Source organism: Rhinatrema bivittatum, chromosome 5 (assembly GCF_901001135.1).
Source record: "Rhinatrema bivittatum chromosome 5, aRhiBiv1.1, whole genome shotgun sequence".
Lineage (NCBI taxonomy): Eukaryota > Metazoa > Chordata > Amphibia > Gymnophiona > Rhinatrematidae > Rhinatrema > Rhinatrema bivittatum.
The window spans coordinates 28,184,944-28,201,345 of record NC_042619.1 but is presented as its reverse complement, the minus strand read 5'-3'; the positions used below and the strand labels follow the sequence as shown (position 1 = coordinate 28,201,345).

Sequence of the window (16,402 nt, the reverse complement as noted above, 5' to 3'; positions counted from 1 at the left end):
CTCCTGCTCGTCGCCACCGCTCCTGCTCCTCCCGTTCCTGCTCATCGTCGCCGCCGCCGCTCCTGCTCCTAAGGACCCAGCGCCATTTTTTTTTCCGGGCACGCTCCGTTCTGACCGACGTGCTCGCCCGCACATGCACAGTACAGCTGCTCTTTACTGCGCATTTGAGGGCCGGTCAGAGCCCATTTATAAGGTAGATGGACCTTTTAGTGCACAAAGTGGAAGCCCGTTTGAAATTGTCTAAGACTAGTGGTGCACCAGATGCAGGCTTGAAGATCCTATTCTTCGCAGATGATATCCTCTTATTGGTCCCAAATGCAAAGGCTACTCTTCTCTTAGTATTAGACCAGTGGTTCCCAACCCTGTCCTGGGACACTAACCACATCCTCTGGCAACAAATTCCAGAGTTTAATTGTGCGTTGAGTAAAAAAGAACTTTCTCCGATTAGTTTTAAATGTGCCACATGCTAACTTCATGGAGTGCCCCCTAGTCTATTATCCGAAAGAGTAAATAACCGATTCACATTTACCCGTTCTAGACCTCATGATTTTAAACATCTCTATCATATCCCCCCTCAGCTGTGTCTTCTCCAAGCTGAACAGTCCTAACCTCTTTAGTCTTTCTTCATAGGGGAGCTGTTCCATTCCCTTTATCATTTTGGTCGCCCTTCTCTGTACCTTCTCCATCGCAACTATATCTTTTTTGAGATGCGGCGACCAGAATTGTACACAGTATTCAAGGTGCGGTCTCACCATGGAGCGATACAGAGGCATTAAGACATTTTCCGTTTTATTCACCATTTCCTTTCTAATAATTCCTAGCATACTGTTTGCTTTTTTGACTGCCGCAGCACACTGAACCGACAACTTCAATGCGTTATCCACTATGATGCCTAGATCTCTTTCTTGGGTGGTAGCTCCTAATATGGAACCTAACATTGTACAACTATAGCATGGGTTATTTTTCCCTATATGCACCACCTTGCACTTATCCACATTAAATTTCATCTGCCATTTGAATGCCCAATTTTTCAGTCTCACAAGGTCTTCCTGCAATTTATCACAATCTGCTTGTGATTTAACTACTCTGAACAATTTTGTATCATCTGCAAATTTGATTATCTCACTCGTCGTATTTCTTTCCAGATCATTTATAAATATATTGAAAAGTACGGGTCCCAATACAGATCCCTGAGGCACTCCACTGCCCACTCCCTTCCACTGAGAAAGTTGTCCATTTAATCCTACTCTGTTTCCTGTCTTTTAGCCAGTTTGCAATCCATGAAAGGACATCACCACCTATCCCATGACTTTTTACTTTTCCTAAAAGCCTCTCATGAGGAACTTTGTGAAACACCTTCTGAAAATCCAAATATACTACATCTACTGGTTCACCTTTATCTACATATTTATTAACTCCTTCAAAAAGTGAAGCAGATTTGTGAGGCAAGACTTGCCTTGGGTAAAGCCATGCTGACTTTGTTCCATTAAACCATATCTTTCTATACGTTCTGTGATTTTGATATTTAGAACACTTTCCACTATTTTTCCTGGCACTGAAGTCAGGCTAACTAGTCTGTAGTTTCCTGGATCGCCCCTGGAGCCCTTTCTAAATATTGGGGTTACATTAGCCACCCTCCAGTCTTCAGGTACAATGGATGATTTTAATGATAGGTTACAAATTTTGTCAATCAGGCCTACCACATTGTCTAGGTTCACCATGATTTGGTTCAGTCCATCCGAATCATTACCCATGAAAACCTAAGATGTTTTGTAATTTATCATATTTTTATACATATTTTGATATGTATATACAATTAATATGAGTGTATGGATTGTGCATTTATCATATTTACATTGTGTTTTGATAAGGAATCATTTATTTTACAGCCCCTTTATGGAGCAAAACTCGGCCAGAGTCGGGTACCTCTGTTGGCACCATTTTGGTGGACGTTTTAATAAAGTATTTCAACATATTTGGTCAATTTCATAGTTTTCTTGCCTCCTGGCTCTAACTGACCATCTTCTGTGCTGTTTTCCTGGACAGATTTTGCAGAGGGGGCAGGTATTTTTGTTTACCAGTGCAAGGTAATCCTTTATTTCCCCCTGAGGATATTTATAGTAGATTGGCGATCTTGGGCCATCGGACCTTTATAGTTTTATTGACCTTCAAAATGATTCAGTTCACCCCCTTCATCTATTTTATTGAGAAACTGGGATTCCAACACTACGATCATGTGTTTCATATACAAATTCAGAGCTTTATTTTTACTATTTACAAGATGAGGAAAGAAATATACGTCAGGAGGGTTCCAAAGATTATTACATATATCTTTAAACGTGGCAAATATTCTCGTTACAAATACTCACTCCATTTCTTCATATTCAATTCTTCAGATACTGGGCTGCATCATGGAGCTTGCCAGGGATACTTCAGAAAACGCAATGTTAAATCAGTAATTCCATGTTATCGCATTTGAAACCGCCTAATATGTTCCTAACAAACAGGCTTAACTTACACACTTAGTTTATTATTTTAAATTGTTACCGTACTATGACGACATGATTAATTTGTTAGTTATACCACCCATACTTTTCATTATCGTGCCCTTTCTGTAAACCGTTGTGATGGTTATTTAACTTAACGACTGTATAGAAAAGTTTTTAAATAAATAAGTTTTTTTTCAGCAATTTCAGCGACTTCAACATACACTGGTGTGACATATACTATCACACACTCTCTCACTCTGTCTGTGCTGTTAACCTCACTGTACAAACAAGTGCGTCTTATACAAAAGGTGTGACTTATCTACTTTCTCATCAACATAGCAATTTATATGGGTCTGTGACATACACCGGAAAATACAGTATTAAAAAAACACAGGATGGGTACTGTTAACAAAACTTCAATGGAAAATTAAACAGGATGATAGTCACACTTTACCGGGTGGGATTAAAAATTTAGCAGGATACCCTAAATGTCAGGAAAATAATGAAAGCGTAGTGCATTGTGTGGGAGTGTGAGGTAATTCGTAGTTTCTGCCAGAGCATCAGGCATATTTACTTATTTAAAATTGCTATTATTCCGCTTTTACTCGCAATGTAGTTAAAGGCAGATTACATCTCAAACATTCACAATTTTTAAAACCAAACATCCAAAAATAGGATAAAGTATTCAGTTTTTCCATTTCTAAAACAATCCATCTAATCTGCTATATTATCCAAGCAGTACTATTAGTTAGAGATGTGCATTCATTTCAAATGATTTTTAAAGACGCAACAAAAGAGAAATTTGCTTCATTTGGAGGGCCCCGAAACAAATCTTATTCATTGCATTTGATTGAAATTAATGCATCAGGTCTAAATCTAGGCCTAAAGCATAGGCCCAGAGTAGGAGCCACGGCTTATGCCCTAGCGTAACACCAGCGCCTCTGCCTAGGCCTCACCTATAGCATAGACCGAGGCCCCAAAGCCCCCGTCAGGCCTGGGTCCAGGCTCCATCATCGGGACTGGGTTCGGCTGAGGCACTGGCCTAGCGTTGACCATGGGTGCGGTAGGCTGCCATGATATCAGCCTATGCCTTGCCAGTGGATCTTCTCTGGACTGGATAAATGGGGGCCGGGGGATCCTGGTCTCGGTATTTTTTCCAGGCGGGCAGGAGCCCCCATTTTCGATTTTTGGCCTTTTTCAGGGGTGGGGGTTGTATTGCTTGATTTTTTTTTTTAAGCCACAAAATAAATGAATCAAGTAATCCACGAACCAAAATTCTTGGGGGGGGGGGGGGGGGGGGGGGGAACTCCTGAAAATGAACAACATGAAAATTTTTCCTCTGCACATCCCTACTACCAGTGGGTTTTCCATTGTTATGTCTATTGTGTACATTAGGGATTCCTCTTAATATCGGAGGACTGGGGAAAAGGGATCCTCTTTTCTTGCTTAAACATCTCTTAGTTGCAAAAAGATGTCTTCTTGCTATTTGATTTGTCAGCACCTGATGTTATTTTATTGAAGACAGAGTTATTGCGCTTAGAGCACAAGACATACTATTTTAAACCACCGATATTTCACAAAAGGTTCATACTGATATGGGGAGATTATATTCATTTGCTACCAAGGGACATGCAACTGGGCCTTCAATTTATTTGAGCTAACAAATCATATTACTATTTGAAAACCTGGCCAAGCTGGATTTTATGATGCTCCTATTGGAAAGCGGGTGGTGGGGTGGGTTCAGAAGGTGGTGTGTGCTATAAGCTGTCATTCTTGGTATTGAATGTTTTGAGATGGCGATAGCTAAAAATCAATAAAGATATTTCTTCACAGAGAGAGGGTGGTGGATTCATGGAACAGCTTCCCAAGAGAGATGGTGCAGGCAAAAACAAGAACAAGAAGTTTAAACGCATGGGCTAGGTAAAGAAGCTAAGCCATAGAGAAGTGAAAAGAAGGCCAGTGATACTAACAGGAAGTAATTTAGGCAAACCAAATGGGCTTTATGGTGCTTATCTGCTGTCATATTCTCTGCTATATTAAAATATTTGCTCAATATGCTTTGTACATTGATATTTCGGTGGGGGTAATTATATAACCCATTTCTGTATTCATGTTAAAATATTTGGAAAGCCTTTCTATTACCCTCTCCAGCTACCTAAGAACTGTCCTTTACTTACCTGTTTTGCCCCATCCATAATTTTATAAACTTCTGTTATGTCCCTCTGAGCCAACTCTTTTCCAAGTGGCAGAGCCCTAGCCTGCATAGTCTCATCATAGGAGATACGTTCCATCCCCTTTATTGTTTTTGTTGCCCTCTTCTTCACCTTTTCGGGTTCTGCTATGTCTTTCTGGAGATGGAATGACCAGAACTGCACAAAGTACTCAAGTTGCAAGCACACCATGGCTTGATATAGAGATATAGTTTCCGTTTTATTCTCCTTCCTAACATTCCATTCACTTTTTTTTTTTTACTGCTGCCGTGCACTGAGCGGAGGATTTCAATGTACTCTTCACAAGGACTCCACAGTCCTTTTCCTAGGTAGCAGTTACCAATGCAAAATCTAGCAAGGTATACCTTTAGTTGGGATTATTTTTCCTTATGTGCATCACTTTGCACTTTTCCATATTAAAATTTCATGTGCCATTCAATTGCCCAGTATCCCAGACTCACAAGGTTCCTCTGCAGTACCTCTCAAATCACTGCCGTTTTAACTTTGAATTTAATACCCCCTGCAAGTCTGATCACCTCATTTGTTCCCTTTTCCAAATCATTTATGAATATGTTAAAACCGCACAGGTCCCAGTACCAATCACTGTGGTGCTCCACTAATTAACTTTTGCCGTTTGGAAAACCGACCATTTAGTCCTATCCTGTGTTTCTGGTCTTTTCACCAGTTAACAATCCACAATAGGACACTGCCTCGTATTCCATGACTTTGTAATTTCCTGAGAAGTCTTTCATGGGGGACTTTGTCAAATGCCTTCTGAAAGTCTAATTATACTATATCAACTACCTCACTTTTGGACCGATACAGTAAGGAGCGGTAGGGAGAGCTGCGTTAGTGCCGGGCGCACCCGCGGTTGCCGCACGCACAGTCCAGCTCACCTACCGCTCGATACTGTATGTAAATAGCTTGCAAATGCAAGCTGCGTCTAAGAAGCGTCCGTGAAGCGTTAGGCCCGCGCAACCCATTTTACTGTATAGAGCGCTATACAGTATCCTGGGTGCGCTGGCCTAACGCTTCACGGACACGCTGGTATCTGTCATTTCAAATGACATTTGAAATGACATTTGAAATGACAGGTACCAGGAAGTGGACTGTTCTCCTACGCTCGGGATTGCCAGTCCTCTCTCCTCCCGAAGCAAGCAACGAAAGTGGAAAAAAACGAAAAAAAAAAAAAAGTAGCAAGAAAGAGGGGAGAGAGGACGGGCAATCCTACGCTCGGGATTGCCAGTCCTCTCTCCCCTCCTCTCGAGGAGAGGACTGGCAGTGAAAAGCAACGAAGCGACTTACTTTTTTTGCAGCCCCCCTCCGTAGACGGACATCGGCGATGAGGGTCCGCGGCTCCCCTCCCCTGCCTCCAGCTGCCCGCGAAGATAGATGCATCGCACGGGCAAAAGCGGCCCCTGTGCGTGCAACTGGGCCGCTCAAGATGTGACGTCACGGCAACAACTACAATGGCAACCTGACTCTCCCCCCTCCTGGGCATATGTCCCTGAAGAAACATCATTAGTGCGAGAGGATAAGACATCACCAGGAGGACATGTCTTAACTACAGTGTCACTTCCTGCTATACCAAGATGATTGTCTCCTGCCAGGTAAACTTGCTCCTCCAAAGTAGAACAAGAGCTGCTTGACTGGAGTTGGCAGCACTCTATGTCCCTGAAGGTCGCCTCTATATACCCCTCTCTCTGCCTCAGCTCCTCCAAGTCTTCCATTAGCTTCCAGGGCCTGCATTTGTTCTGAGAGCCAGAAGCTGGATACACCTCTCACTAGCGGGCCGATACAGTAAAGTCCGCGGGAGAAATCCCGCTCTCCTGTGCGCACGATTCAGTATTCAAATTTGGGTCGGCGGTAAAAAGAGGCGCTAGGGGTACTAGCGTGTCCCTAGCGCCTCTTTTTGGACAGGCGCGGCGGCTGTCAGCAGGTTTGACAGCAGACGCTCAATTTTGCCGGCATCTGTTCTTGAGCCCGCTGACAGCCACAGGTTCAGAAACCGGACGCCAGCAAAATTGAGCGTCCGGTTTTCAACCCGCGAGCCGACCTCAAATTTTTTTTTTTCTTTAAACTTTTTGTAACTTTCGGGGGCCTCAGGGAGGAAGACTAAGAACCAATGTCAGGAAGTATTTCTTCACGGAAAGGGTGGTGGATGCCTGGAATGCCCTTCCGGAGGAAGTGGTGAAGTCTAAAACTGTGAAGGACTTCAAAGGGGCGTGGGATAAACACTGTGGATCCATCAAGTCTAGTGGGCGTAAATAAAGAGGAGGCAGCAAAACACTGCACGGAGCGGCAGTAGCCACAGAGGCGTTCACGGAGCGGGATGCCAGTGGCCAGTAGGTGTTCCACCTTCAGGCAGCAAAACACTGCACGGAGCGGCAGTAGCCACAGAGGCGTTCAAGGAGCGGGATGCCAGTGGCCAGTGGTTGGGGTTCCACCTTCACGGAGGGCTGCCATCTCCAAAAAAAAACAAAAACAAGAAACAAACAAACAAAGCAGGGGTGGGTAAGAGTATGGGGCAGGGGTGCGGCCTGCTTGTTGCGGCGGTTGCTACCCCTGTTAGAGCTGGATGTTCACTGGGATGCGGATACAGCGCTGCTCTCGGCATGGTGGAGGGGTGGAAGGGAGTTGGGGCCGGAGGGTGCTGGAAGCCAATAGTGATGGGTGGGAGGGAGAAAAAGGGTGGAGAGAGAAAAAGGGTGGGGGAAAAAATAAATAAATAAATAAATGGATGAACTGCGTGGCTTGCTGGGCAGACTGGATGGGCCGTTTGGTCTTCTTCTGCCGTCATTTCTATGTTTCTATGTTATTAAGTCGGAGGGGTGCACAGAAAAACTGCTTTTCTGTGCACTTTCCCAGTGCCCGGAGAAATTAGCGCCTACCTTTGGGTAGGCGCTAATTTCTGAAAGTAAAATGTGCGGCTTGGCTGCACATTTTCCATTCTGAATTGCGCGGAAATACCTAATAGGGCCATCAACATGCATTTGCATGTTGCAAGCGCTATTAGGTTCGGGGGGGGGGGGGGGTGTTGGACGCGCGTTTTTCGACTCCTTACTGAATAAGGGGTAATGCTTGCGCGTCAAAAACGCGCATCCAATCACGGGTTAATAGTGCACTGTACTGTATCGGCCTGTAACAGGGGTACATATGGTATCTGGTGCAAAAGACTGGATAGCCCACAACTCGCTGCTAGACTTCTGTCTGCATCTTGATTGTGTTAGAATTACTAAAAAGTTGATTAAGGAGTGGATACATCTTAATGTAAGGGCTTTAAATGTTTGTGATGTTTTTTAAACCTTAGTGACTAGTAATCAAATTTAAAAACTAAGTGCCCTTTACAAACTCATAATTCTAACATTTGCAAACAAATACTAACCTTTACTAGCTTGCATGATTTCAAAGTCTATTTTCTCAGAACACACATTTAACACTCTCAGTCAAACATGAACCTAAACAACTAGCACATAATTCACAGCCAATAATAGTTTAACCCTTCTAAGACATTTTTTTTCTCAAGTTTTAAAGTGCTCTTTCCCAGCAAGTTCACCAGCAGATGAAGATTCTGCAGAGGGCACTCCCTCCAGAACCCTGGTGGGCAGAACATGCAGACACCGCCCAGCAGCGGTTACGCCATGATACCCACCTGACTCCGCCTCCCGCAATCAACTTCTCGCTGCAGTCACTGCCACCGCTGCTGGGCGGACTGCGTTTTCTGCCCACCAGGGTCCCGGAGCTGCACGGTAGCACGGGCCACTGGGCAAGAAGCGCATTGCTTATCTCTCTCTACAGCCACCTCTCTTACTCAACCTTCTCACATCTACTTTTAAAAAACAGTATATGGATGGAAAACGAGGCGTGAGACCATTGGGACATGGATTACAGCTCTTGTTCAGTGTTCCCATACCATATGATGCTGTTATTGTGCTGCTCCAGAATGGACTGGGAAAAGTAAAAATGGAATAAGGACGGGATGTGGATGAAGGTATAGAAGAGGGAAAGAGGGGAAGGAGATAAGATAAAATGAGTAGGCCAAAAAGATGGCAGGGACAGAGGTAGGAAATAGAGGGGAGAAGATAGTTGAGGAAGGGAAATGGGCAATGGGTGGAGGGAATCAAGATGGAAAGAGACAGAAAAGATGGGGGAAGGGACAAAAAGTTGGAAGGATGAGAAAGGTGGTGGAGGGGCAAAATATGGAGGGCAGCATATAAGATAGAGGAAAAGGAAGGTGGCAGAAAGAGGGGGAGGTTAAACATCTCTCACTTGTTAAGTGGGTGGTCTACCTCTACATCTCAACAATACCTCAAAGGTATCGCTAGGATGATCCAGCACCACAAACCCAGGCAGACATCACACTGCCATTTAAAAGTACAAATACAGTACAAATAGTTGAAGTGTGAACCCAGAAGTTATGGCCATAATAAATTGTGTACACTTTTTAATACTACATAAAATTGTAAACATTAGAAAACAAAATATAAGGCAGATGTAGGCGTAAGACTTTAAAAACAGCAACATTCAAGAGGCAGGCAGACAACCTGATATTCTGAACAATCTACGCGATGCTTCTGCTTTATGACATCCTACTGTTTTTGCACCAAGAAATATCTCCTAAAAGATTTCAAAATTGCCATATACACCTCTTTTAAAATTAGTGTGCCAAGACAAACAGAGAACACAGGAACATAACTAAATATTAACAGCTGGCAGGAAATCAAGGCAAATATATTTTTGTGAATATTTGTTACAATAAACTTGGGAATCTTTCAGCCTATTAAAGAAAAGTCTCAGCAGTTTATGGTTCATTGGCCAGATCCTAAAATATCCTCCTTTTCTGTGATATATTATTGGTGTACAAGTGGCTTGTTCTTTGACACTCTGCAAAAAATCTCAACACTAACATAAAATGATTACTTTATATTAAGTTTTTGACCTAGTCAGAATAGAAAGTTAAAAGTAACTTTCACTCGAAATGCCAAACTCCTAAAGAGAACCTCCGAGAGCAACTAGTGTGCTGGAAACGTTTAAGGATTCTGATGAAGATTCATACACACACTGGAGAACACTTATGTTTAATCTGCTATAAATGATACCCTCAAAAGCATTTTCTGCTCGTGCCCTTGTCTGAAGTTGTTTAACATCTGAGTAAGTCACCAGTTACTTTTAAGCCTCCAGCCAAATCTGACCATGTCCAGAAACATTCCAGGAAATTTCCAAGTTAGACAACCATAAAAAGGACCATATGCTGCCAAGCTTCCTCCATTTTCTTATTTAAATGTATTAATTTATTAACATTTCATATCAGATAAACAAAAGAATAGGCCATGCAAGGAGGAACCTGGCAAAGAAGGTAGAAAGATCTGATGGGAAGGGGAAGGAAGAAAGAGGTTTGGCAGAAAGGAAAGAGGGGAAGGAAGAGAAAGGCCAAGGATGGAGAAGTAGTAAGAGACGCAACTGACATTGGAAAGGGTTAAGTCCCAAAAATAACTCCTCCCCCCTCGCACGATCTGTCTTTTCTAGCAGATTCTGGTGTGGCTCATTCACTCCCCCCATCTGAGCACATGGTCGTGTTCCCCTCGACCCATCCCCACTCACTGCTCTGAACTTACAATCGTGCACCCTTGCCAGCACGCTGCCTCCACCTCCGGCAAAAGGTGGACTTTCTGAATCTTAACATCTCAGAGATCAGTGTTTCCCAGGCAGCTCCCGGTCTTCAGGGCCAAGACTGAGCCAGCCCCGGTTTCACCCCCACCCCACTGCAAACACCAATTACCAAGGCTCGCCCCGTGCAAGCGGGGGCAAAAGCTCAGCCCGGTGGGAGTTTGAGAGCCCATTCACCTGCCCCGACCAAAGCGTGCATAAGCATTTCTCCTCCCCCTCCTCCAATGAGAGATTCTCGCATCTTCCCCCTTTTCCTTCCCACGGTGTCTCTGCTGAGAGCTGCCAAGTACGCGAAGAGCGCGCGCTCGGCTCCCTACCGCCACGGGCCGCTCTTCACGCGCTTCGTGCCAGGCCCCGGCCGTCTCCCGGCCCGCCCAGCGTCGGTGGGGGGGTAGGGGGCGGTGCGTGCACGACCCGGCGGCTTTTACTCACAGAACTCGGCGATGTAGAAGGACACGGCATAGTTCTCCTCGCACCACTCCAGCGTGGAGGTGGGCGCACCCCAGTAACCGGGCCTGTCGGCCGCCGGAGCCATCACGCCGACAGCGATGGGGACGCCGGGCAGAGGAGAAAGTGAAGGCCACGCCTCCCCGCCCCGCCTTCCCTTTACCCTGGGCGGAGCGTCGGCCCCGGCTCCCGCCTCGGGGGGGGCCTGGCGCCGGCTCGGTAACCATGGCAACCGGCGGCGGTCCGCGCCGGAGGAGCCTCCTCGGGGGGGCGGGGAGAGCCCGCGCGCGCGCCTTTTCTCTGCCTGCTGAAGATGCTGAGGCGTGCGAGGGAATTTTCTCTTGCTACGCATGTAACAATTGTTAGGCCAGCAAAGTGCATCGGACGCTGTGTGGCAGTTCAGCTCCTGTCTTCGGCTCGGTGGAAATGGGTGCCAGTGTACTGCTGTGCCTGCAAATGATCACGAAGATGTTAACTTAATGCAGCAATACTAGCAAAATATTTTTTAATAATAATTCATAGATAATTTATTGGTTCTGCCATTTTATTGGTTGTTGCAAGAAATGTGGCTGGTTTTTTTTTTACTTGTTTACTCTTTTATTGGATTATAATTTATTAATTATCTCTGGAATTCATTGCTAGAGGATGTGGTAAAAGGTTAGCGTAGCTAGGTTTAAAAAAGGTTTGGACGAGTTTTTGGAGGAAAAGTCAATAAGCCATTATTAACTAGGTAGACTTGGAAAAAAACTATTGCTTATCCCTGGGCCCGAGCAGCATGGAATCGATTTCGGATTCTGCAGGGTACCTAGATTGGCCATTGTTGGAGACAGGATATTGAGCTTGATGGTTCCTTAGTCAGATCTAATGTGGCAGTTCTCATGTTTCCTATGCTATCGTGATATCTTCTATCAGTTTTTGTTATTTTAATACTTAGTTTGTTTTGTTTCTGTTTGTTGAATGTGCAATAAGATAAAAACAAGCAACATAAAAATATTTTAATGTAAAAACAAATAATGCATTCTATAATACAACAATTAAATACTCACAATAAAGGACAATATAAAATCATCATACCTGGAAACTTTTGATTTCCAATCACCCTGAGGTTATTGCGGATTAGTCAGGGGAAGGGGGTTATGCTACCGTGTTTCCCCGAAAGTAAGACAGCGTCTTACTTTCTTTTTACCCCAAAAAGTCCCACTATGTCTTACTTTCGGGGGATGTCTTATATTGGAAAAAACCTGAAAGACATCCCCCGAAAGTAAGACGTAGTGTTCAAAAAAAAATAAAATTTTTTAAATACCTGTCGGAGGGCCGCGTGGGTCCAGGCGGCCGGCGGCGGGAGCCGGGTGGTCGCGTGTTAAATCTAGGCCGCGGGCGGGTGGGCGCTTGTTCCAGGCGGCGGGGGGACGCGCGTTAGTTCGAGACGGCCGGCGGGCGGCCTCGTGTTACATCTAGGCCGGGTCGCACAGGCGCGCATTCATTCACTGCCGGTGGGGGCTGCCTCGGCAGCCCCCACCGGCAGTGAATAAATGCGCGCACAGGCCCACAGCGCCTGTGCGACCCCTGCGATTCGGTGCTGGGGGCTGCCGGTGGGGGCTGCTTTCGGCCACTCGAACCTGTCGTTTCTGAAGAAAGGGAGCGATAAGTGGCTTTCCAGAGGCCCCTACAATAGAAATGTTTTTCGAAGTGGGCGTGGTAATAGCGGTAGTCATGACTGATCTTTGTGCCCGGTATCTAGCAATCCCTTAAATGTCTCAGTCCCTACTTTGATTTCTACTAAGGGATCGAATGGAAGAATTCCCTTTTCTAGTCATGCTTCACTACTGTCTTCGCCAGAGGTTTCTCCTACAGTCATCTGCCATTCAGCTTCCTTTGGTTTGGACGGAGTATATCCTTCCTGCTTCATTTGCAGGGACTCTGGGCACTCAGACTTCCAGTGTCCTTCTTGTCTACAAAATGCACATTGATTGGCTCCCAACGGCATCCTTCCACCCCTAAACGATCCTCCTCTAATTGCTCGTCCTCTGGGCGGTCCCCTCGAGGGTGACCTGCCCCTTCCTCTCGGCCCAGGATATCCCTGATAGTGCCTGGCCGAGTTTCCGAAATTCGTTTCTTCCAGCGCTGCGGCTAACAGACTAACACTTTCTCTTAACTTTCTACTTTCTTTCTTTTCTTTCTTATCTCCGTCCGGCTCTCGGTTTACATAAACTCTGTCAGCCATGGCTTTTAACTGGCTAATAGTCATTCCCTCAAATCCTTCTGATTTCTGTAACTTCCAGCGGATATCGGGACAGGATTGTCCGACAAAGCTCATCACTATGACGGACTGACTCTTGGGGTCCTCTGGGTCAAATGGACTGTATTGCCGATATGCATCCATCAATCTCTCCAAAAAGATTCCAGGAGTCTCGTCTTTTCCTTGCACCACGTCGTGGATCTTTCCCATATTCATGACTTTCTGCTTTCCTTTCTTTAAAGCTCCGAGAAAGGCGACTTGGTATGCAGCAATGCGGGCTCGCCCTGCAGCCGTCTGGAAATCCCAGTTGGGATCGGCGACAGGGGCATGCTCTCTCACTACTTCATCTGGATTACCGTCTGACCCGGCTCCCAGCCGGGCTGCTTCTTCCATGTTTAATTGTATTTGTCGGCGTTCTTCGGTGGTAAAAAGGATGGAGGCGAGATGCCGAATGTCAGCCCAGTTAGGGTTATGGGCTGCAAAAATTCCTCGTAAAAAATCTAGCATCTGATCTGGATTATCAGCGTAAGAAGGGCCAAGCTGTTTCCAGTTAAAAAGATCGCTGGAAGTGAAAGGTATGTAAGTAAACAACTTTATAGTTTGCGTAGTATTATACTCGTTTTCTTCAGTAGGAACCACGGGAACTACGGTGGTTGTTTCTCTAATTGGTAGTTGCAAACTTGCGGCTTGGGTTTTACTGCGAGTGCCGCCTGATACGGACGACTCGCCGCCGTCTTCAACTTTTGCCGCCGCCGCTTCCGCTTCAAGCCGTACTTCGGGAACCGGCATTATTTCATGATCAACTTGGGTATCGGCGGCAGCTGGGGGATCTGGTGGCGCATTATATGATTGAGGGCAGCTAGGGGCATAGGGTGGCGGCAGAAGATCTTCTGCGTCAGGCAGTACTGCAGGCGGCAGGGGTTTAATTTTTTTTTCTTGAGTCCGTGAATTCCCTTGCACTACAAACATGGCCGCCGCAGATGACGCATGGTCCTTTATTCCTAAGATGGCCGCCCTTCCCTTTCTTTTCCGGTTTGAGGACTTCCGGTCTCCCATTTTGTTTACTTGCGCCACCATTACGAGGGCGGCTCCCTCCACTAACTTCTTTGCCCACTTCGGAGGATTCTCGATAACTGCAATCCAAGCAGTTATGTATGGCTTATCCTCAGGGCAACCCGGATTCTCTTCTTTCTCAACTATTTTCAGGACCCTTGTGGCCGTTTGGAAATTGAAAGTTCCTTCCGGAGGCCAATTTACACACAAACCGGGCCACCTATGGGTGCATCGCTGAATCATTCCGGGCTTCGTACATTTACGTTTATCGAACACTTCACTATGGTGTTCCGTCATAACTTTTAGTGGAGTTGAATAGCCCCCTCCCATTAGGATAGTATTCACAGACAAAGGAGGGAAGGGAAGACGGATAGGTAAGGGGTCCGTATCCGTCAGACACAAAAGGGTCACAATCGCCCCGACTAGGACGCGGTCAGCCCGGCCTAGAACTGCGAGGCCATTCACTCTCTTTCACACAACAAGAAACCTATTCCCACTATCGTACGCGTTACTTCTTTTTCCTCTTTTTATGCGCGTGGCTTTCGGAATGCAATTCCTACCAAACCACCGCTTGGGGTGTGATCAAAGCCCCCTCGGTCCCCTCACGGATGGACCGGTTATTTGCTACTCTTTTAGCTATTCTTCACTTTTCCCATCATTCCCATAATACTCGCCTGCAGGGTTCTTCCGATCGTCACGAAAGCCTTCTTCCCAGATCACCAGCCCAGAGGTCTCAGAAGAATTTCTGTGGAACGGTCCCCTCAGAAACCTGATTGCTGAACTCAGCGGTGGCCACTCACCAGGTGCGTCTGGGGGATCGCTCCGCCACCAAACTACCGGACCCACTGGGGGGCTAAAATAGCGTCCCCGGTACCTCCTGGCTGGCTCGCCAAATGTAACCGTCTCTTTTTAGTCAGTAAGGAGGTCCAGACAACTGATCCGTAAAGATAGACTTTTATTGCCAGCAAGATGCAGCTAAGACAAAGGCTCAGTACAACTGCATGCCACGCCCCCTTCGGAGCAAACTTTTATGCACTTTACAACTCTTATCTTTCACACATGCGTCCTGGTTTTTGCTGAACAAACATTTCACAAATTGCTGAACAAGCATTAGCTAGCGTGGTCCTCTAGTAGGTGTAGCTTAAGATCAGACTATTGTTTCATCATTTAATTGACGTGTTAGACATTTTACATCGGCATTCGTATTAATACAATACAAAGTATTATTCCAAAATGGAGTTACGTTACGTTACGCTAAAAGTTAGTGCGCCACTGCGTCACTACGCATTACGTATCATTTGCGTTGCAAATATTAGTATGTTTAAGATGGCTGTGCGTTTCACTGCTGGCATGATTAGTCGGAGGATGTTCAGTTGCTCGTTCGTACTTCAGGGGGGGTCACGAAATTGAACCCCTTCACTAGTACACTAATACATCACTTGCTTGGTAAAGAGAGCAAACTATACTGCTACAAATTCTTACAGAGAAACTACACACTAATAGAAATGCTGCATGTCAGTCACACACACAGAACACAGATCTACCCTTACCAAATATGGAATAAGGGACTACAAATTAGAAACAAAAGCATGGACAAAAACTAATATGGAAAGCCCAAGAAAAGTATGAACAATGGAATACTGAAGAAAGAACAAAATCCAATATATAAAATGTACATTCTCAAGGATGGAATATGCCAATCACTAAAAACTAAAAATATATATATATATTTTTTACTTTTGTTGTCTGATCTTATTTTTCTAATCGGTTAGTCCCAGCCTCTTTTTTCCACATTCCCCTTCTCGGTCTTTTCTTTTCCTTTTTCATAGATTCTTTTTTTCTTTGTTTCTTCTCTCTCCTCCTGTCTTCTTTCCTTCCTCCTTCCAACACACACACAGGCTCTGACTTTCATATGCTGACTCCATCACACACACACACACATGCTCTCCCCCGCGCATGCTGTCTTCATCTCATACACACAGGTTCTCACTGTCACATGCTGTCTCCATCTCATACACATAAAGACTTTCACTCTTACATTTTGTTTTATCTCGCACACACACATAGGCTCTCACATGCTGTCTCCATCTCATACACATAAAGACTTTCACTCTTACATTTTGTTTAATCTCGTGCACACACACACAGACTCTCACATGCTGTCTCCATTTCACACACACACACAGGATTTCACATGCTGTCTCCATCTTATACACATACACACACAAACAGGTTCTCACTCTCACACATTTCCATCTCACACACACACACATACACATAGATTCTCATTGTCATAT

At 45.3% G+C, this 16,402-nt stretch overlaps 1 protein-coding gene across 1 annotated transcript in view; it reads right to left on the bottom strand.

The window, feature by feature from the left end:
* ACER3 (alkaline ceramidase 3) overlaps positions 1 to 10,981 on the bottom strand; it is a 192,816-nt gene extending 181,835 nt beyond the window's left edge. Inside the window, exon 1 of the mRNA XM_029602168.1 lies at positions 10,799 to 10,981. Coding sequence (XP_029458028.1) covers positions 10,799 to 10,901 — 103 coding nt within the window. The 5' untranslated portion in view covers positions 10,902 to 10,981. The remainder of the gene's footprint in view (positions 1 to 10,798) is intronic.
* Between the last annotated feature and the right edge of the window lie 5,421 nt (positions 10,982 to 16,402).